Source organism: Fusarium redolens, assembly GCF_020744475.1.
Source record: "Fusarium redolens strain MPI-CAGE-AT-0023 chromosome Unknown BKA55scaffold_16, whole genome shotgun sequence".
Lineage (NCBI taxonomy): Eukaryota > Fungi > Ascomycota > Sordariomycetes > Hypocreales > Nectriaceae > Fusarium > Fusarium redolens.
The window spans coordinates 996725-1009704 of record NW_025763679.1 but is presented as its reverse complement, the minus strand read 5'-3'; the positions used below and the strand labels follow the sequence as shown (position 1 = coordinate 1009704).

Below are 12980 nucleotides of genomic sequence, written 5' to 3'. Positions count from 1 at the left end.
AACATGTTTGTGGCTGGAGTCTTCTGGCTTTAATAGAAAGGGCAAATCCCTAATTTCTCACGACCTGAAGAAGTACTTGGCATTTACCTATCCATTTAGCACTCTCAATTGGTTTAGCTCTTCTGAGCTGTCAGCGCTGAACAACTTCAGCTGTATGAGTCTGACTATTAATGAGCTACCCTGGATATCCGAGATGCTTTCTTTTCGCTGGGATTCGCTCGTCGTAATGCAAGCAGTCTGCGCAGTTTAGCGACGTCGCAGCTGAAAACCGACGCTATGCTTGTTTTAGCGCAATATTCTGACATGTCGTTAATTTGGTAAGCTGAAGATGTTTTGTTGTTTGGACGGGTTATGAGGGTTGAATAGCCTCACCATGGGAAAACTGGGATCAGTCCAACGATGTAGAAGCTGGTACACACACTCTCAATCGAGAAATGCGGCTTAACAGGAAAGTCGTTAGGGCACTCCATCCACGGATGAGGGCAACAGCTTAAGACGCAGGGCATTGACGCTCGGAACCTCTGGAAATTACGCACGAGTGCCGAAGTTCTTGACAACGTTAAATCCGACAAATAATCTTGACACTAAAACACGACCTTTCACAATCCCACAGTCATAACAAAGTCAAAGCGTTTCTCTTTCACCAGTAAAAACACCAAGGACAAACGTTAAAGCGCATCCCCCGCATCGGCATCTCCTTTCCCCCGCGAACCGTTTCCCCTTAGCGCAGCCAGGATAACATCATTGAGCCCTCTAGCGCGTCTTCTGATTTGATTCACTTGAATCATTCGTCAAAGCTGACTGGTTCAATGTGAGACAAGCCCTTCTTCTTACCTCCCCCCATCCCTTCCTTCTCTTTTCCTTCCAAACTTCTTATTCTTCTTCTTTCGGGCTCCAAGTGAGCTGCAGTGTTGATCATGCACGATGGAAGCGGATTATAGACCGAATGTCTATGCTTCTATCTTTATTACTTTGCCGCTTGCCGCGCTGGTTCTAGTGCTGAGATTGCTTGCGAGACGGACGACGAGGGCTGGATATGGGATTGATGATTGGTTGGCTGTTGTTGCGTTCGTGCGTTATGCTTAACATTCTGCCACTGGATGATCAATCGCTAATATTGCTGCGCAGGTTGGAGCTCTCGCGTACTCGATTGACAACCTAGTCTGTAAGAACATACCCATTTCGCCTGTATCAATTCCGATTGCTGAATGTGTTTCCAGTTCTTTTCGGCTTCGGCCTCGGTCGACCGCTCAAAGATGGCCCATCGCATCTCACCGAAGAAGAACGACTCGAACGATCATACCTCCTCATTTGGCTGAGCAGCCTGACGTATACCATTGGCATCGGCTTCGCCAAATTCGCCATCTTGACATTTTACTGGCGCCTCTTCAAATATTCTAGTTCACGAACCGCAATCCAAATTGTCCTCGCCCTTTGTGTCGCATGGTTCATCGTCCGAATACTCCTCTTAACACTGTCATGTATGCCGACGTCAGCCTACTGGGATCTCGCCCGACGAGCTACCCATTGCCATGTCACGAGCAATATTTATTTCTTCTCCACTGGTCTTACGCATGCTGTGTTGGATATTATTATTCTTGTTCTCCCTCTGATTGAAGTCATCAAAATGCACCTCCCGCTTGGTCAAAAACTTGCTGTTATAGCCCTCTTTGGCTTCGGTGCTCTGTGTGTTTCCCGTGGTGATCTCGAAAGCCTTGTACTAACCAGTGCACAGTGTGTGCGTCTTGACTATTCTTGTCATCCATGATTCCTTCAAGTACAATGGCAGTTCAAGAGAAATCGCCCTCAAGATCGGCTTTCACGGCTCCTTGGCTGCAGCAGAATGCAACCTCACGAATGTTTCGGGTACATCATACCGACCCAATATTACAAATATCAATTGACGTCCTCTAGTTTCGCTACCGATGTTACGACCTGTATTCCGAAAGATTGTCCCCTCCTCATTCCTCGCCTCTCACAGAAGCAAGCGCGCAGTCGTCGATTCGGCCCTATCGCCGGAATACGGCATCAAGGGCAGCCGCGGCACCAAAACATCAGTACAGAACGGCTCAAGTTCCGTGTGCGAATTTGTAATGAACGATGATATCCCGGCGGGATACGACATTGAGGCTTCGCATGCTGGGTGGAGTTATGGTACAGAGATAACAATTTCCAGTCCGTGGAGGCATCAAACGCCTCCGCCGACAGTAAATGAGGGATTGGATGGGATACAAATATCAGAAGAAACAACAGTTCATGTTGAACGCATAGGGCCTTATCCATAGTTGGCATAGTAAACGAATAATATTAATATTGTCTCATTGATGTCACAATTCTTTACACCGTGAGGCATTCCATCGCTAGTGACTCAGACTACAACTTTGAAGGGACAGTCGATGACTCGCATCCACAGTTATCGGCAATGTCTGGCTTTTTGTTCTCAATCAGCGTACTCTGGTTGACGCTCTGCTCGCTCGGTGGCACATCCAGCGCAGGGTTCTTGGTAAAGAAGTTGACAGGCTTGAGATGAACCTTGAGAATCTCAACTGGCATGACAGGGAAGTCTTCGATGCGCGGGATATGGTTGATACCGAATTGCACCCACAGCACAATATCAGACTCCGGCGTCAGTGTCTCATTTCTCTCTGCCCAGCTTCTCACGCCTGTGCCTCCACGAGACTGGTTGGTGTACCATCCTCCCGCGTAGAGTTCACGGTCACGATGCGTGGTGACGTAGATGTTATGGTCTGCGAACTCGGCGCGCTTATGTAGGAAGCTGTCTTCATCGCCCATGAGTTTCTGGAACGGCGGTGCCATAATCTTGTAGCCAACTGGCTTGCCGTTCACAGGGTTGAGGGAGTTGGGGTTGGTGATCTTGTAGACCCGACTAAGGTCGTAATCGATATCCAAACCAGCTGTCTTGTCAATGGTCTTCTCGACGACTTCGTAGCCGATACCATGAGGGTTCAAGTGAGGATCACGAGGTATTCTGTGGGCTTCACTGTATACCAGCTGATTCGTATGGCCGTCAATCATGGGGTCAACACGTAGGGAGAAGATATGCTGATGAATGCCTGCTAGCACACCGGGATGCACGACAGTACCAAAAGGCACTCCTGTCTTGTCCAGCTCGTGGTCAATCGGCTGCGTAGACAGAATACCCGTGGCGCGGACTTCATATGTGACCTCTCCTGCTTGGTTGAACAGGAACATGAGGATATACTCATAGTTCGAAACTGTGATGATGGACTGCAGCACAAGCTCACGTGCTCGTACAACAGCTGCTCTTCCGGTTCTGTAGTTGGTATGCTTCCATCCAATACCAGCATCTTGTTCGTGAATACAGATAACATTCTCCATTGGCAATGGTCTGCCCTGGTCGTCGCAAATCACACCACTGAGGTACTGAATGCTGCCTAAGCAATCACAGCCAAGCTTGAGGTTGTTGGCTGTAGCACCAGCACCGGCATCACCCAAGTCAAATGCTGACTTCTTGTGGAACGGGTGTCGTGGATCACCGTAGGGCACGCTCATGTCTGAGAGGGAAAGTCTGTAGAACAAGGGACGGTTGTCATACTTGACGTTGTATAACACCATTCCCTCACGTTGATTGAAGCCTATTTATGTCAGCTGGGAGATGATTGAGTAAGGCAAGATCTCAAACTTACCGACGAAGAAGGTCCACTTCTGCCACGAGATAACGTTTCCAGTCTCACCGACCGGTACCACATTGAAGCTTGGCCCCTCGGGCTGGCTTACATGCAGTGGCTTGAGATCCTTCCGAAGCACTTGCGCTTCCGGGATATACTCATTAGCCGGCTTTGGCTGATAAGGCGTAAGGGGTTTAATAGTGTTATCAGCGCCAGTAGGAAGTACATCAATTCGAATGACCTTGTAGTTAACGCATTCGATGACCGGTGAAACAGGTAGAGGGAATGCGTAGTGATTCGAATCAGCTTCGCCAGAATTTGCGGGGTCCCGCATGTACAGGAAGACCTGGTACATACGGACATCATCCTCAACTCCGTCGGACCCTATGCAAGTCAGCTCTTACTCCTTTTCACCATGAAATAATGGGCTTACCGTAAATCCAGGGATCCGCACAAACAACAGTCCCCTCTGGCAACTTCAGCTTTTCCAGCTCAGCCAAAACCTGCGGGTCCTCAAGCGCAAGCTTCTCGACTCTCTGAGCCTCATCATAATCAACATTGCCGTGAACATTCGGTCCAAGCTTCACATTGCTCTCGATCCTGCCAGTGGTCAAGTTGACGATAGCTTCATGAAAAATATCCTGTTACAGTCAGATCATACATGATAACAAAGTGGGGTCCACTCACCGTTCCACGGATATAATACGCAACAAAAGCCAGACGTTCAAGCGGCGAAGGGGAAGTTCCGTTGTCGAATGCTTCCAAATATGGTGCAAGCTTCTCCTTCGCTGGCTCACTGAGCGTTATAACCTTAAAAGATAGCGAGACAGACTGTGGCCACACACTCTCAATCAAGCGTGCACTAGCCTGAATCTCATCACCCGTCAGTGGGCAAAGCGGGTGAGGAGCAGAAGACATGATTGTAATCCCAATGATCTAGAGCCGCTGTTAATCGGATGAAAACAATAATTGACGAAGTGGCTAACTATTTATCATTAATGCTGGATCTGTGCGTCTTGATGCGGAGTTGATGATTCACACATTCCTCCCCACCACGATTCTCCAAAAATTGCTGCGTTGGGAAGTTCTACCCATTCCACGGCTATGATGCACTTTCTGTATGTGGAAAAGCGCCCTGCAGCGTTGAGAATGACTGATGATAAGGTGCGTTTTGGGCAAAGATCGTCTTTGTTTGTCCCGCTTATCTTAGTTGAGATGTGCTCGGTTCCGCCATCGTGGGAAATAACATCTGCGATAAGCTGCGATGACACGAAGGGCGGAGCTAAAGCGCGTAATTACATATCATTGGTGGTTGTAAGACCTATTGAGAAACAAGGTGTCCTATGCAGCTCGTCCACTTGACGGTTTATCTTCCGCCTACAGTGAGTCCACTGGCCATGGAAATCCTGGGTTGTACTTTTGCTGCAAAACAACACTACCCTGAGGAAACTCTTTCTTAGTTCCGTCTTCAAGATCAATGGGCTCTGCATCACTTGGAATTGTCCAAGAGCTGACTAACCCAACAGACTTGGCAACATCCTCTCTCAGCCTAGCCACCTTGTTCGGGCGAGGGGAGAAGTTATTCAACAGCTCAGAATCGGTGCTCTCTTCAAATTCTCCAGGTTCAGTAATAACCCAAGCATCTTGCTCCCATTGCTGCTGTTCAAGGTCTATGCCACCGCAATCATTCAGGTCGGGCTGATGAAAGTCGTTGGTGAGGGGTAGATCCACAGCGCAATTGTCCAGATCCTCACCAATGCTCGAATTGGCGATGGCGTAATTTATGTGAGCGACAGCCAACGCCTCAGTCTGGGTGAGAATCTTGAAAACAACATCTGTGCTCTCAGCTTCTCCGTCTTGGACTTGATCTTCCTCAGCGAATTGATCGATGTACCAGACTGCGCCTCTGCTCTTAGCCTCGTCATCAACGACGATAAATGGATCCGTATTGCCAGCTTCAGTTTCTTTCGCACGAATGTATTGATGCGATTTGCCCAAATAATCGTCTGGTGCGCGGATGATCTTGAGTTGCATCAGAGGAGAAAATTTAGAGCATGCGCCAAGCTCAAAAGCTGCCTTGAAAGCTTTCAGCTCTTCATCTGTGAATGGAGTGGCGAGATAGCATTTGAGGCAATCGCCATGTTGATTGGGCGGTAAATAAACCATTCTCGTGAATTATCAAGCTAGATGTTATGTCAAAATAGCGTTTCAAAAGAAAAAGAGAAATCCGACATTTTTATACAACGTTTCAGTTGGTGTTTAGGATCTGAATCCTAGCATTGGAATAGGCAGTGGAAGCGCTAAAGCGAGTTCTGCCTAGAATACGGGGATGAAGATGTGGTAGGATCTGCGGCACGGTCACGTATTTAATATTACCCGGGGACTATTGGTCTGGCTTTCGTATTCAAGAATTAAAACATGTTCTATTGAGTTGTCACTAGAAATTCGCTATTAGTAGCATATCTAGGCAAAGGTTCCGGGCTGAGGCCCAAAGATGGTTCCATTTGGAACTTTGAGTCTGGTGCAGGTCTGAGCTTCGCAACCACTGTCTGCACTGTTGCCGATCCAATTGATCGACGCGCCGTGGTAGCTCACAGCGAAAAAGATGACCACCGCGGCGAGAGCGATGCCAGTCTGCCAAGCTGCTGAAAGGACATAATTGTACTTTGCCCAGAACTGAAAGTATCTCTTTCGGACGATGACCCAAGAGATCCAACCCGGAATGACTGCGGGCCAGACGTAGGCCAGATTGTAGGGAGACCAGATGTGACCGCCGCTGAAGATGACGACGGGATGAATCTTTGTGAGCCAGTGCGTCTTTGGCAGCTTTCGGGTCGCGTAGTAGTAGATGACGGGGAACGCCAATCCAACTGGGAAAGCTGCGAGGAGAGCTGTGTACATTCCACCTTCGCCAAAGACTCTTTGAGGTGCGAGAGAGCCAAAGAGCACGGCAGCAGTAAAGTAAGACTCGACACCGGGACAAGTGAAGCGGTCCTTTTGTGTAGGCTGGCAGATTTCGGGGATGTTGATGATCTGAAAGTTCATCACTGCAGTGCAAACGAACGCAGAGACAACAGCTAATGACAGTCAGTTGAAGTGAGCATTAAAGTACTGAAGTATTACTTACTGGCAACAGTCTGGCACCAGAAGGTCTGGCGCTGAGGAATCTTGAGGTAGTGACCAAGCTTCAGATCATTGGCGAAATCGAGGGCGTGAGCGACTGTTACATATCCAAAGCCCTTGAAGAAGTTCATCTAGCAATGTTAGCCGAGAGTCTCGGAATTTGGGTGGTTGGAAACTTACAGCCAAGGCATTGCCAGGCTGCCATGCTCCTCCAATAAACTCAGCGAGGACATTGAACTCAACCTCAATACCAGTAGTGGCAAAGATGATTCCAGTGGGAATAGTGAAGAGAATCGCAAGAGCAAGACCGAAGAAGACGGTGCCGACGCTGGTGTTGGTGGGCCAAGCTGCTACAGAAGCAATACCGAAAGCAACCCCAACAATCTATATCGCGTTAGTCAAGGCTACTATGCTTATCTAAAGAACTCACGTTAAGTATCAAGTACCACCACTCAGGAACCTCGTTGTACTGCTCCATCAGCTTTGTGTGAATATCCTTGAACTCGCTCATCTTGCTCTTCTTCTTGAAGCTTTGCCAGAGAGACACGAAACCAAGCTTGATGTCGTTCCAGTGATACAGAGCAGCATATGAGATAATCGCGCTATACACGGCGAAGAAGTAGAGGCTATCTCTTGTCAGTACCACGCTCATGGCTGGTCAGTCAGAGAAACTTACTAGTACGTGACAGATGAAGCAGCGATGTAGACCTGGCTGTAAGCTTGATACTTCTCTGCATCTAGCAATCCACGATCATCCAAGATAGAAGATACGTTGTACTTGGCGCCCGTATTATCGAACATGGTATTTGTGTTGATAGGGAGATATCCGGTATTGTAGGTGTTGTTCCAGTACATGGCGATGATAGTAATACCGCCCAACAAGGCACCGAGGAACATGTTGACAGTGACATGGAAGGGAACCAGCAGAGGATCGATGTAGTAAGTGGCAATGTTCCAGTCAAAGGTTGGAAGAGGGTTGAAACCAAGGCCTTTGGATACGCCGGTGATGGCTGCGAGGGTGAAGTTGTTGGGTGAGATCCATGCGAGCCAGTTGAATAGGGACAGGGCTGTGGCGATGAGGTCGGGGAACCAAAACCAGACGAACATGGCGGCGAAAGAGAGCATAAAGAAGCGGTACCGGGACATGGTGTACATCTTCTTGAAGGGACCAAGCACGCTTGCGTTTCCAGATTCTTCGGTGGTCAGTCAACTTGACACACTAAAGATGCGTTTTCTCTAGACTTACCGTTGTGCAGACTCTGGTTGAGGGCGATGGTTGCGAGGGAGCGAGGCCAGATACAGAATGACGGGTAGACTAGGAAACGTCGCGCCAACCCAGCAAGACCGAAGCCCAACAGGTTCATAGCCAGCTATTTCTGTTAGTAAAACTCAGTGAGAGTTATTTCGCAGTTTTACTCACCGAGAGGCAGATCTGAAAGCCAAAATCGGCCGCAAATGGCAAGTCAAAGTACTTCTTCAACCAACTAGTAAAAATGATGTATCGCGAATGCGGCAAACTCGTCGAGACATTTGCCATGATCGAGATCAGCATGTGCTCTTTCTGATTGAAATTTCCGGGGTTGAGCTGCAGCTTTTCGCCAAACAGCGTGAACTCGCCAACAGGAAGCCATTTCTCCCAAGCCTTGCCGAGAGGAAACGAAAGGAGCTGAATTACTGGAGCTTGGAGTCGGATTGTCGGCTGTCGTACTGAGAACAGCTGATTCACGAAACTCTGCAAGACCACGAAAAATAGACCGATGGTCCAGGCTCGAATAGTTCCAGCTGGTGTCGATGGGTCGTCCTTGTTGCTTACGACGGCGCGGACTTCGGCGTAGGGTGAGTTGATAGTGACAAGTGCAATCTCTGTCTTGATGTCTGAGATGGCGTCTTCATGCTTATGAGGATTTGTGAAGATGTCTTCGTTGTTGAGGAATGCTTGAATACGGATGATAGATTCTGAGCTGAAGTTGGGATCATGTTCATGAAGGTAGATCAGGTTTTCGGCGCGCTGTGTCGGTATTAGCAGACGTTGGCGATCAATGTCGGGTCTCCTCACCCTTTTAGTCTCATTCAGGTCCATCGTACGCGCATGCTCCTCTGCCTCGATGATTTCCTCCGGTGTAGCACCCAAGATCTGGGCTCTCCCGTTCATGGACTCATCCTTGAGGGATCCGGTAGAAGCGACATCCGCTCTCTTTTCTGTCGCTTGGACATCGTTGCCTGTGGCGGTCTTCTCCGAAATGGAGGTCATGTTGGTGTTCGATTGTGGTGGACAGGCAGATGCGCCTTGAAAGACAGAAGATTGGGAAGCCATCTTATAAAAGTCGTCCCGTTCGGACGAGGCCGATCACGACCCAGTTGTCTTGCAGCACGTTTTTCTTGCCAAGTGTTCTCGATAGAGTAATTGCGCACGACAATCGTCTATACTCACGGACTTAATGCTTGTAAGGTCGTATGGGGCTGTGGGTTGTCGGGCCGGGGATGGAACCCTTCGGGAGCAGCTAAGAGACACGATTGATAAAAGTATCCAACTGTTCAGGGTTTGAGTCGGTCTTTTTCCCCAGATCGTAGATGATCAATCTCAAAGATTGCTGATGCCAGAAAAACATTAGAGAAAGTCACATACGTGTCGGGGATATGTGTCGACCTCCAGTACAACAGAGTTTTCGTATCGATACACACAACATTTCAACACGATCTCGTGGCGTGAACTGCCACTGAACATCGTGTATACCAGCCACATGAAAGCTTTTCTTTGTGGATTACCTATCAGGGATCAATGGGAAACGACATGGTGAACTCAAATTGCGTGCTTGCGAAGTGGATGCGTGTTATTTTCGGGCCGCAATGTTTCTCCATCGTATAAACTTTTTAAAGCATCGCGCCTTCGCACCCTTGTTGTGAGCGATCGGCTTCAGTTTTTCTTTTACGTATATCCTTGCACTGGAGTACCTAGGAGTTTGTCCAAATCTTTTTTCGAGAACGTACTCAGAAGTTGGCATGAGTTTCTGTTTCGTCCACCCAAACATATCATACCTCAAGAAGTCTTAATTGAAGTAAATCCCGTCTGTTTCTATCTGTTCCAAAAACGGTTGCTGGACAGCGCCGATCATTTCAAGCCAACATCTTCGATGTGCCTTGCTGAAGCTGCGGTAGACACTTTTGGCAAAAGGGAGTGTCCCAGCAGTACTTGCAGATGTTGATGTCAGTCTCGAAATCCCAAGCCCCTCCGCAATTCCCGCTGCAGATGTATCGCCAGTTGACCACAATATCGCTGTCCGTGATCTCATACGGCTGGCTTGGATCATCGTCATCTCCTGTAGCCGGTCGTTTCTTGACCAGAAGGGCGTAAAGCCTTTGATAGGTCTCAGTTGTCGTGGTTTTCTCATCTTCCTCATTTTCCAGGTGGATTCGTCGTTGCAACTCGTTAAGGACAGCCGTGTATCTATGAGGAGCAGTATCGCTTAGTGATAAGTTCTCTTTGGCGAACTCAAGGAGCTCTGTTGCGGCGACTTTATCTTCACCCCGGATCTCACCAAGCCTCATTTCGATCGTTTTTTCTATCGGCCCCGTCAGCTCGAAGGCAACGAGAGCATTAACATCGTCCTCTGTATGGGGGAGGCATTGAAACAAGACAAAATAAGCGTCAGCGTCGTTCTCGTCCGTGTCGTCGGATAGCATCTCATGAGCCGTGAGCATGTTCTTACGGAAATGTGTTCTTGCGGCGGTGAAGTTGCCCTGTAGGGTCTCATAGACTCCCATGTAAGACTCGGCTGGAATACCCGGCTATCTTCATACGCAATTCAATGGCCAGTTGTTATTTCATCAAGTTTTGCCAATGCCGAAATCTCAGTATTTGCTGCCGTAGCTTCTTTGAAATAATGACAGATTATGTCACTAATAACCTGGCCACCCAACCACATCCATTTCCACTGTACGTAGGTCCCAGTTTCCTCGATCACTCTTCTTGCATCCGAGTGGCATTGCTCCCAGAGTCTTACAGCTGATGTGAGTGGATTCTAATCAGCTTCATCGCCGTAGTAGTAGAGTGCGAGACCTTTGTAGAGCCGAAGGGCGCTTCTTTCGAAAAGCAGATCGTTGTCAGCTGCGAGCTGAATGGCTTCCTCCATGGCGTTCAGAACTATCCCTAACATCCCATCACGGGAAGCAGTCAACGAGAGAATACTGGTGAAATGCCTGTCGTAAGTCTCGTCGTCTGTTGCCATGAGTAGAAGTGCAGAGCCCAGGCGACTTATACCGCCCTTTGCTGACGTGTCATGGCTCATGGATTCAATAAGACTCAGTGCACGGTCTTGAGATTTTGATGTAAGGTTGGCTTCCAGTATCCGGTAGTATGCTTCGTCGTCAGCTGGCTTGGCCTCTAGAGCTCTTTCCTAGTATACGGTTGCCAAGTCAGGCTCCTTGAGTTCAAAGTACCATTTTCCAAGATCCATATTGGTTACCCAGATATCATTAGGGTTAGGATCCTTCAAGCCAGTGAGAATCTCTAACGCCTTCTTCATGGATTCACAGGCGTCATTCATATTTCCGGCTTGATGGTAAGAGCGGGCGAGACCTCTGTGACACGTCCATGATGCTCCAGGCATCTTGGTCGCCTTCAGGAACATCGCAATCGCATGGTCGAACTCATCGACTTTTCTAGCCGTCTCCCCAACTCTCTCGTACCATAAAGACTGCTCGTTTGTAACCTAAAGTATGCTCTTGCACCAACGCTCTACTTTGTCAAGGGCTACAGACTCTTCATCTGTACTCAAGATCACGATAGAATCATCACACACATCTGATTCTCCTTCTGAAACTACCTAGGACAACGTCAGTTATGTCCAAATAGACGTATGCGTGAACAAAGCACCATTCTAGACTTACCAATGAAAGGTACCGTCTGAGCGACCGATATGCTTCCCAAGGATCATTCTCACGACTCTTGAGTCATCTGTGACTAACTTCACGGGCCATGGAGAATAGTAAAGCTCGATGAGGGCTCGGGCTTGAAATTACCTTGTCCAACCAATTCATTTGGTATATCCCGAAATGGCCAGTAACATCAGGATCCTGCAGCCATGCCAAAATTGTTGAAATCTGCATTGCGTTGCAGAACAAAGGCACGTCAACGAAACGTTCCCAATGCCTCCTAATGATGGTGCCTTGGCCGAGGATATCGAAAAGTATGTTACCTATGTCTTTCTTTGCTGCATTGTCGACCTTGTGATCAGGCTCAGGGTTTTTCAATTCCTTCAAATGGACTGGAAGATTCCAAACCTGATACCTCCCCAGTCTTTCAGTTCTAGCATCTGGTTTCTTTATCAAGAAGTTCAGGGCTTGCATCACTATGGCTAAGTGTGCGTCGTACTCGTTTACCCTTATTTCGCCCTTGGTCCGGTTAATCTGTCCAGCCAGTGGCTCAAACTCGAACTTCTCAACCACTGACTTCTGGAACAAGGTCCATAAGAAGTTTTGTACTGTAGTAATATCATCCTTTGTGATGGTGATAGTAGCGGCTCGAAAACTCAATCGGGGTGAAGAATGGTTACCAAGCTGGCGCCTTGTGCAGCTATACCGCCAAGGAGTTTCAGACATTCAAGGATATTCAGACCTATTTCCTTCTTGTGTTTCAGTGTATTTGCGATGTCAACGTCTGTGGCCGACTCTGTTCGCGATTCTATCTGTTTTCGCACGTCGTCCAGTATCATTGGATGGTTTCGGTTCAGGCCTTTACCAGTACGAGCCAGAAACCGCTCAGCTGCTTCATCCCATAACTATTCCATAGTTATAGCTTCCATAGCTAATGAAAGCACGATGCAAAATGATGATTAACAGGCTTCAACAATTTGAGGATGAAAGCGAAAGATTCCTAGTAGAAAGCAAAGGAATTAGAGTGGTAAATGTTGCTTGAACGAAGGAGTTTTATCTATGCACATTCTGTGACCAGTGGGCCGAACATCAGATCAGGATATCCCTGGCTTACTTGGGTATTATGGTTTTATTTTATGAGGGAAATTCGGTACCTTTAGCCTCAAAGCCCCGACTGTCTTACGGGCTGCCACACAGGCAGAGGGTGGTCATACTTCTCGATTTCGGTCGGATGCATTCAGCTCAAACCGATAGGGTGCTGCACCTGATATGGATTTATTGCGCAGATTTGGCGACAGCCTGATTCGGCTTACCTGAACTGGTAGTCTGATCCGC

The 12980-nt window shown here is 48.1% G+C and overlaps 6 protein-coding genes across 6 annotated transcripts; 1 reads left to right on the top strand and 5 right to left on the bottom strand.

The window, feature by feature from the left end:
- Nucleotides 1-797: 797 nt before the first annotated feature.
- Nucleotides 798-2304, top strand: BKA55DRAFT_579081 (uncharacterized protein). Its single transcript, XM_046193802.1, has 5 exons — nucleotides 798-1071; nucleotides 1129-1165; nucleotides 1221-1686; nucleotides 1736-1866; nucleotides 1915-2304. Exons 1-5 carry the CDS (start codon nucleotides 925-927, stop codon nucleotides 2283-2285), a joined length of 1152 nt encoding a protein of 383 aa, XP_046045230.1. The 5' UTR covers nucleotides 798-924; the 3' UTR covers nucleotides 2286-2304.
- On the bottom strand, nucleotides 2305-4626 carry BKA55DRAFT_579077 (copper amine oxidase). Its single transcript, XM_046193801.1, has 4 exons — nucleotides 4338-4626; nucleotides 4084-4291; nucleotides 3669-4034; nucleotides 2305-3617 (listed from the first exon to the last, which is right to left on the bottom strand). Exons 1-4 carry the CDS (start codon nucleotides 4566-4568, stop codon nucleotides 2374-2376), a joined length of 2049 nt encoding a protein of 682 aa, XP_046045229.1. The 5' UTR covers nucleotides 4569-4626; the 3' UTR covers nucleotides 2305-2373.
- Nucleotides 4627-6083, bottom strand: BKA55DRAFT_579076 (uncharacterized protein). The gene has a single exon (XM_046193800.1). It carries the CDS (start codon nucleotides 5814-5816, stop codon nucleotides 5028-5030), a length of 789 nt encoding a protein of 262 aa, XP_046045228.1. The 5' UTR covers nucleotides 5817-6083; the 3' UTR covers nucleotides 4627-5027.
- On the bottom strand, nucleotides 6071-9042 carry BKA55DRAFT_666796 (OPT oligopeptide transporter protein-domain-containing protein). The gene is made up of 8 exons (XM_046197792.1): nucleotides 8830-9042; nucleotides 8194-8781; nucleotides 8020-8143; nucleotides 7450-7966; nucleotides 7204-7399; nucleotides 6954-7157; nucleotides 6778-6904; nucleotides 6071-6727 (listed from the first exon to the last, which is right to left on the bottom strand). Exons 1-8 carry the CDS (start codon nucleotides 9022-9024, stop codon nucleotides 6114-6116), a joined length of 2565 nt encoding a protein of 854 aa, XP_046045227.1. The 5' UTR covers nucleotides 9025-9042; the 3' UTR covers nucleotides 6071-6113.
- A 572-nt stretch (nucleotides 9043-9614) lies between these two features.
- On the bottom strand, nucleotides 9615-10663 carry BKA55DRAFT_135127 (uncharacterized protein). The gene has a single exon (XM_046184863.1). The coding sequence runs from the start codon at nucleotides 10533-10535 to the stop codon at nucleotides 9888-9890; it is 648 nt and encodes a 215-aa protein (XP_046045226.1). The 5' UTR covers nucleotides 10536-10663; the 3' UTR covers nucleotides 9615-9887.
- A 129-nt stretch (nucleotides 10664-10792) lies between these two features.
- Nucleotides 10793-12882, bottom strand: BKA55DRAFT_543730 (uncharacterized protein; the record flags this gene model as incomplete). The annotated part of the gene is made up of 6 exons (XM_046190627.1): nucleotides 10793-11146; nucleotides 11177-11482; nucleotides 11513-11596; nucleotides 11793-12269; nucleotides 12326-12550; nucleotides 12829-12882. 6 exons carry the CDS (start codon nucleotides 12880-12882, stop codon nucleotides 10793-10795), a joined length of 1500 nt encoding a protein of 499 aa, XP_046045225.1.
- Between the last annotated feature and the right edge of the window lie 98 nt (nucleotides 12883-12980).